Source organism: Kogia breviceps, chromosome 11 (genome assembly GCF_026419965.1).
Source record: "Kogia breviceps isolate mKogBre1 chromosome 11, mKogBre1 haplotype 1, whole genome shotgun sequence".
Classification (NCBI taxonomy): Eukaryota; Metazoa; Chordata; class Mammalia; order Artiodactyla; family Physeteridae; genus Kogia; species Kogia breviceps.
In genome coordinates, this window is record NC_081320.1 from 11,484,204 (window position 1) to 11,492,756 (window position 8,553).

Below are 8,553 nucleotides of genomic sequence, written 5' to 3' on the forward strand. Positions count from 1 at the left end.
AACTACTTATTTTTAATATTTTTGTCCAGGTTTTATAAATGTTTCTGTGGGAGGAATCATCTGATTTCTTTCCACCTTTACCTGCTATCTTCCTTTTTTTTTTTAACTAGGTTTCTCTGTAATCCTTTTTACTTCTTTCTATATATCATTTTCACTTTCTTAGTAGTTTTCTAGCCACATATTAAATTTTTATTTAAATTTGTTCTGCCTTGGGTGCCTTGTAATTTTTTTCTTCATTGCTGGGATGATTTTGTCTTTTTTTTTTTTCCAGAGTTTAATGGACTCTTTGAATTTCTTCCTCTTTTGTTTTAATACACTTTTGCTCTTGGTTTTAAAATTTCTTATTGTAGTTTTTAATATCACCAAATATTCTTTTTAACTTATTTCATCTAATTTGGAGTGTTGTGTTATAGCTGTAGCTTTCTTCTACTGTAAAACATTTTTATTTTCATTTTCCTTCTTTTTTTCTTTCTGCACCATTATATGGAATTGGTTTTGTTTGTTTTTCCTATTCCTAGGCATTTGGTAGTGAGAGTTCCTAGTTTGAGTGCTTTCTTCCATCAGTTGCATACATTATAGTTTTATTTATGGAAAATGTTGATGGGATGGTGGTATGGAGAGAGGGAGGTTGGTGGTGTCTTATTTTTCTTTTATTTCTACAAGATCTTTAATTTTCCCCTTTTACTTCCTTCTTTTTATTCATGGTACTGCCATAACTCTGAGGGTACCACTCCTCCATGTATCTGATTCTCCCCTGAAAACCATGATTGTTCAAGACTGCTACTTTTGGTTCCACTCAGTTTAAGCCCCTTCCCTATAGCAGATACTGTGAACTACCAAGTCACTGGCCTTTAGTCAGTATTTTGGAACTTAGTGTTGATTTTTTCTTGAAGAAGTTTGTCTATCCTTTGTCTAAATCCTCCTTCCCCTCTACTCTTGCACAGAGTCTCTCAAACCTCTCTTTCCCCGCTCTCAGTACTCATGAGCTTGCAGTGACAGCAGGGAATTTGTTGGTATTGGCATTTATTTCTCTGTTTACATATAACTTCAGGTTTGCTGTGTTCTCCTGGTTATGCTGAAGATTGTGAGTTGTGTGTGGTTTTGTTTGCAATCCTTAGGGACTTCCTGGAATTTTGAGCAAGGCTGTGTGGAGAGATTCAGATTAGGTGGCAACCGTTATCTTCCAGATTTGGAAATTCACTACTGAGTACTTTAAAAGGAAATCACCTAAGTAGACTAACCCCATACTATGCCACCACTTCTTGGTGGAAAGCAATAAGGCTCCTGGGCAGTTCTCCTTATGTCTTAGAGAGTCATTACTCTCTACAGTTTCTTTCTGTAAGTAGAATGTCTGCCTGATTACAAAAATTCCTCTGGAATATAAAAGAGCAAAATGTCTTCTTTTATGTTCTTATGAACCATTTATGTGAAATGAGTAGAATTGTATAATCCAAGATAGCTTCCAGCATTTTAGGTTCTTAGGAAACCTGTATGTCTATTCTGAAAACTTTAACACAAGAAGTTTAGCACAATGCTACCCAAAATTCATGTGCAATTTACGTGGCAAGTTTAGAAACTGGACTTCATATACAGGTAAACACTTTTTTATACATCAATAGAAATGGACTAAAAATTTTGCAAGTCATAGGACAACTTAAACAGATCATGAATAACCATATGATCTAGTGTGTTATGTGATATTCATATGGTATTCATTATGGCTTTTCTGCATCTCTGATAAACCAAAAATATCAGCTTAGCATAGTTCTCCTTGCTCTTCAATGCACTGAGTCCATCTTAATAAATTTTAAATAGTCATTTACCTCACAAAAGGAACCATTTTGGAGATTGCAGTATTTATCTCTAAACGAGGCGCTAAGCACTCAGCGGGCTGTCTTCTGGGCCCCCAAGGTTCTGGATCGTCTTTCCCTAAAGCAGTCTGGATTTTGCTTAATATTATTCCAAGCCATATAAGTTGGCTCCTTCCCCACATCTACCGAGACCCCAACTTCTCTTTCTTCTGTCTCCACCGTGGGCTGCACTGTTAGTAGCATTCTCGGGATTGTGTGTTGATGTAACTTTCATGTTGTGACCTTGGCATGCAGACCCTTCCCTTTGGGCTCTCCCTCTCAGTGCTCCATTGCACATCGAAGCTCTACATTTGTCTTTTTATCCATATAATCTTTCCCGAGCAAAGGTCCTGTTGCATAACTTTTTCTCTCTTCAGTATCCTTCACTGGTTTATGTCCAGTCAATGGTGACAATGACATAGGATTAAACAAATACTTGATACCATAAATACCACCTTTCATAATATGTCTACTCATCCATCTTTTTAAAAATAGGTATATCTTTTAATTAAATTTGTGTTTATTTCAGATGTACAACACGATAATTTGATATACATGTACATAGTGAAATGATGACTACAGTCAAGCCTCTTAAGTTCTCACAAAAGCACATGACATTTGGGTTTTCAAATTAGGTAGCACATCACTAGTCAAGATATTTGTCCAACTATTCAAAGTAAAAAATAACCAGGGGCTTAAAAAACAAAGATATAATTGGATGCCCGTTGTGTTTGGAATTATTCATTCATCATGGTTTAGTCCTTGATGTTCTTCCAACATATTAGCCTCTAGAATTGCCGATTTTTGTTGTTGTTTCCGTTTTGAAGTTATAATTATTTTCATATTTCAGTTAATTTTTTAACTGAAATTTTTGAAGTATAGCACCCATTCTGGAAAGTGCACAAATTCTAAATAAGTATATAGCTCAGTAAGTTTTTAATATAAGCACACTCATGTAACCTGCACCCAGATACCCAAGATCAAAAACTGGAACATCATTAATACCCTAAAAACCTTCTTCTTGTTTTCCTCCCAAATCATGACCCCACTCTCCCAAAGCTACTGCTGTACTGATGTCTGTAACTGTAGATTACTTGTGTCCGTTTTTAACATTTGATCCCTCAATAGTTCATACCTCTTCTGGGGGCTGTGTAGTATTCCAGTTTACCTATTTGGAGGCTGTTAAGAACAACACTGCTGTGAATATTCTTCTCCGTGTCTGTTGGCAACACTCGGTATTCATTTCTGTTGACTTTGTCTTCCAGGAGTGAGACTTGGTGGATCATAAGATATGCTTATATTCAGCTTTGTAGATACACTGGCCTTTTTTTTTTTTTTTTTTTTTTTTTTTTTTTTTTTTTTTTTTCGGTACGCGGGCCTCTCACTGCTGTGGCCTCTCCCGCTGCAGAGCGCAGGCTCCGGACGCGCAGGCTCAGCGGCCATGGCTCACGGGCCCAGCCGCTCTGCGGCATGTGGGATCCTCCCGGACCCGGGCACGAACCCGCATCCCCTGCATCGGCAGGCGGACTCTCAACCACTGCGCCACCAGGGAAGCCCTACACTGGCCTTTTAATAACAATTGTCAACTTTTTTTTTTCTTTTATTTCAGAGCTCTTCCAGTATTAGTGGATTCAGATGAGGTAAAATATATTTTTACTTATGTCTTGGAGCTGTTATTTTCACAAAGTAGAAATGTATTTCAGAAGAAGCTCTGAAAGTTACTTTTTAAAATGATTACAAATTGAGCCGATTGAAAGGCTGCCTTGAGTTGTGGGTAAAGTTTTAAGGAACTGGATCCTCATTTAAAACAGGAGCACGATAAATGCTTATTGGTGTAAAAGGAGGGAAGAATTATTTTATGAGGTTTTGAGTCTATGATTTTCTAACATCTTAAGATGTACGAGTTTAGAAGACTTCAAGATGGCAGTTGGTCTAAATCTAGCTCTTATATTTGTAGATATTTTCCTGGGGTATTAAATAAAGTTCCTGAGTTACATTTACTAAGTAGGAAATTTGAATAGATGATGTGGATTTAGGAAGGTTTTTTTGGGGAAAAAATTAGTTATCGATCATCTGGACACTGCAGGGTGGCCCAGGACAGGAAGAAGTCTGAAGTAAGGATTCAGGGATGGACGTGCGGACCACCAGTTTATCCAGAGGAAGAGTAGCGGGAAAGGAGTGGCAGCTAAGGAGTCATTTACATGGTGGCTGTAGAATATGAGAGAAGCTACAGCTCTGTTCATTGAAAGGTCAGGGGCAAGACTGCTATCAGCGCGGGGATTTGGCCACAGTGGGATGGGAAGTTTTGAGGAGGCCACCGTATATACGCACCTTGCTACTAAACCGTTGAACTCCAGGATTTGTAACTCGACGGAAAGATATACCATGGAATTACTTTTAAAAGGGCATTCGTAGTGTTCATCTGATAAATAATTGATTAGTAATTTCAAAAATACCTAAACTGGTAACGTCAGGCAAATCCCCAGATGAGCTCTATGCCTAAGAAATCCATTTGAGCTCTGTCCCTGCCTCACACTGGTGATTCTGAATTAGAAATGTTAAGGTTTTCTGAACTTAACAGATAATCGATTATACTCCATTACTAGAAGTCTGAATTATATGGATTTTATTTTCCGTATCTAATATTTCTGTGTATATCGTGGCGTGTACCCCACAAAATTGTGACTATACTTCGTAGAGACGCTGTAGAGAATTGTGTTAGGACCTGGAAGGAGCAGCAACATTTTGATGAATATCTTCCCTTTTTTTTTTTTTTTTTTTTTTAAGGAAATTATGACCAGATCTGAAATGGCAGAAAAAATGTTCTCTTCAGAAAAAATAATGTGATTGGAACCCACATAAATGAAGCCTACATAACAGGGAAGGATTTCCTCAAGACTAAAAGAGAACTTTGTTTTGATGTAGTACAATAAGTTTTTATTGCATGATCTTGGAAATCTATGTACTAAAATTAAGAATTCAGATGGTGGGAGGGTTCTGCAACCCTTATTAAGCTGACTCTTCAATGTCAGTTTAATGTCCACTAAATTGCCTGGACTTTGCGATGACCTGAGAGAAGTATTAGAATAAAGATAGGTGCCCAGATGCCCTTAGCTGATGGATGGCAGGCGAGTGGGTTTGGGTTCTCTTTTTTTTTCCTGGGAAATATGACAATTTAAAACAACTTTTTTATATCAACACTCCTACTGTTCTTCCACTGACCTTTGTTTGATTCAGGTGATGTGATTCTTCTGAGGTGTGGTAAACCAGTGTCTCCATCTCTTGGGTTTATAGTTACTAGGTGCAGTAATAATTCTCTTTGATTTTCATGCTGATGCTATTTGATAAGAAGTAAAACTTGGTTAACGTTGGAACATAAGGATGTTTATATGGTTAGGTTTGCCATGTGTGTGTGTGTGTTTTGTGTGTGTGTGTGTGTGTGTGTGTGTACCTGTGTGTATGCACATCTGTACAAAGCCCTTGTGTGTAATTATCACCACACACATCAAATCATAGCATTGGTCTTCTCTGTCTGAGCTCAGGGGAGCACAGTACATGGAGAGAGGTTACTTCCAAAGATCTGCTCTGCCACTGTCCCCTCCCTCAGGCCAGATATCTGTGTGCCGCTGCTGAATGCCTGGGGCAGGTGGGGTCCTCTGGCCACATGGCTCTGCCAGAGCACTTCCTCCCTGGCGAGCTGGGAGGCTCATTACCAGTGAACCTTGAGGAAACTAGAACTTTCTATGTAATCCTAGCATATTTGGTTTCATAATAAAATATATATTTAACTGCATAGTACATCACTATGAATCTTGTAACTAATTTTTTTAACCTTGAACCATGTCTTATACATTATTTTGTTACATTATATATGTAATGTATAATTTGAAATTTAAAAAAAAAATTTTTTTTAATGCAGCACGTTCTGAACTTGAAAAGCAGTTGAATATAGTATGATGGAAATGGTGAATGTTTTGCTGCTCTCCTGACCAAAGATACAGCCTAGTGAACATTTAGAATAGGATTAAAGTTAGAATCCTATATGTCTTTCTTTGAAGGAGTTCTAACCTTGTGAGTTGAGGATGACTTCAGAGTTTTTGATTAAGCATTCAAGTCTTAACCAGTACAAGCACTTAAATCATAACCTTTCATTGATTTTTTTCATTGTGAGGCCACAAAACAAAATGATTTCTTTCAAAAGCCTGCATTATGAATTGGTTTCTCATTTACTCATTTCATAGGAGTTAGTAAAAAAGCTTTCTAGTAGTAATGCCTCTTGAAAGATACTTGCAAATTTATTTTCAGTAGTGAATATTGACTGTGCTGTATTGAGAAAGGTTTGGGACACCCTTCCCAAGAAAAGAACATCTAACTGTGGGTTCCCTTCCTTATTCCTTTTTATTCCACAATAATGGGCTCCGACCTACCATCTTTCCCAGCATTTATGTCCCTTCTGGTTTTGGTGTATTTTACCCTCAGCCCAGTTGTTTCAGAGCTGGAGGTGACCAGTGCCTTCTTGTTCCTAACGTTTGTATCTAATACCAGTCCCCAGATTTTGAAGCAGTTGGATCCCCAACTCATGGGGCTCTAGTTGAATTTTGAAATGCAGAATCCTGGGTTTCCAGCGGCAGGTGCCGTGGAGTGCGCGTGGGGAATTGATGCTAACTGTGTAGTAATAAGGGGAAATGCTTCTCACAGAACCTTGATAGTGTTTATAAAAGCACTTCAGTCTGCACACCTGAGCCGGTATGGCTCAGGTACACACGGAAATGCAGACTTTTCTCCTCATCCCAGAAAGCAGTATTTTCTCCCGATGACCTCATCAGAAATGCTTTTCAAGGGGCGTATACTGTGTCCGTCACCTTCGGTGGCAGTTGCGTTTGTTGGTGACTCGTGAGCTGAATCGGGTGTTCCTACAGAGGGCCTTCTTGGCCCCCTCGTGTGCGCAGGAGGGGCTCCCTGGGGCTGTAGCCGTAGTTCTGATGAAGGACCCCAGGGAGAAGTCACACTCAGAGCCACCGTACAGCTCGTCGTCCCCGCTTCTGCACAAAGTTTCCAGAGACTGGGCATCAGGGTCTTTGAGGCTATCACATCATTTTATTCTTAGGGTGCCATCAAGATGGGTTTCCCTATTAATGCAGGGATCTGAGAATAAGAGTCCAGTTTTGTGTTCCTCGGCAAAATGCTTCAGTGTTTTTATCATGCAATTCGTGTTAGGTTTATGTGATGTATGAAATCTGCTTAAAAGGAAATCTTCATGATTTGAGTTAGATTAGTATTAGTATCTGCTTTAGTGGAGCTTTAAGTTAGTTTATTTCAAAAAATAAGGAAAAATAGATGAATATGTGAAGTTTTTAAGCCCAAGAGATAAGATGCTCCCATACTTTTCACTTTTCCTGTAAAGAAAATAATATTTAAAATCTTTCACATAGCCTGTGGAGTACTGACTTTCCCCCTCTACTGCAGTATGTTATATTTGCACTACTGTAATGTGAAGACTGAAAGTATAAAAGGTTGATTTTTATATCCTTTTTTCACAAGGATTTGAGTCTATTGCACTAGGCCATACAGGACTGGTTTATGAGACGTATTATGCTAGATTTCTAAGTCCCTAGTTTTGGTACTTGTGTCTTTGTATGATCAACAGCATGCGGTAAGCAATACAAAACACCGTGCCTTATAAGAAAGAAGTTTAACATGTTGGTTAAAGTACTAAATTACATAGCGAATGTATATAAGTGACAAAACTAGATTTAAGGAAATGTACATTATAACACAAGAGCTCAATAAGAAACTTCTTTAGAACTAGGAAAACATGTATTTGGGAAGAAAAGGGCTTAAGAAGTTATATATTTTTATTTAAAAGGTTAAATTATTGTATTATTTGGAAGAAGCTGCTCTGAATATAGGACAAAACTATTTCAAAGGTTTTTGTTTGAATAAACGGATGTATTTTTGTGCCTTAATATTTGTTCTGACAATAAAATGCTTTCTGAAATTTTGGATGATCCATTCTTGATAGGATTTAGGAGTGCTAAGATTATTTAAATCTACAGGAAATGTAGACTCCAGTAGATGGCAAGACATAAACAAAATTCTCAAAAGACGAGGTACAACTAATTAACAAACATGAAGAAGTGTTCAATCTCAGTAGTGATCAAAGAAATGCAAAATAAAAGAGGAAATTTTTTAAAATCAAGTTGATATGTTTATGCTGTTAAATATTTGTAAAAATCCTTTTGCTTTTAATGTCTGATGGAATGAGTGCATCATTAGTGATGGTAATGTAAGTGATTCAGTCTTTGTGAAAAGAAGTTCAACCTTTTCATAACCTTTGAATAATACCAGTTCATAACCTTTGAATAATATCGGTTCTGGTGACGTTTTAAAAAATGGTTCAAAATATAGAATCAGGCTTCTGCACAAAAATGTTTATTATAGCATTATCTAAAGTAGAGAGGGCTTCCCTGGTGGTGCAGTGGTTAAGAATCCGCCTGCCAGGGCTTCTTCCCTGGTGGCGCAGTGGTTGAGAGTCCACCTGCTGATGCAGGGGACGCGGGTTTGTGCCCCGGTCCGGGAAGATCCCACATGCCGCGGAGCGGCTGGACCCGTGAGCCATGGCCGCTGAGCCTGCGCGTCCGGAGACTGTGCTCCGCAACGGGAGAGGCCACAACAGTGAGAGGCCCGCGTACCGCAAAAAAAA

At 38.4% G+C, this 8,553-nt stretch overlaps 1 protein-coding gene across 2 annotated transcripts in view; it reads left to right on the forward strand.

The window, feature by feature from the left end:
* The window catches only part of TMEM87B (transmembrane protein 87B), a 53,465-nt gene extending 45,255 nt beyond the window's left edge, over nucleotides 1-8,210 (forward strand). Inside the window, exons 18-19 of one of the 2 annotated variants that reach the window (XM_067007233.1) lie at nucleotides 3,460-3,490; nucleotides 4,638-8,210. In XM_067007233.1, the coding sequence (XP_066863334.1) occupies nucleotides 3,460-3,490; nucleotides 4,638-4,697 (91 nt within the window). In that variant the 3' untranslated portion in view covers nucleotides 4,698-8,210. The remainder of the gene's footprint in view (nucleotides 1-3,459; nucleotides 3,491-4,637) is intronic. The other variant, XM_059079095.2, reaches the window with a different exon arrangement.
* Nucleotides 8,211-8,553: the final 343 nt, after the last annotated feature.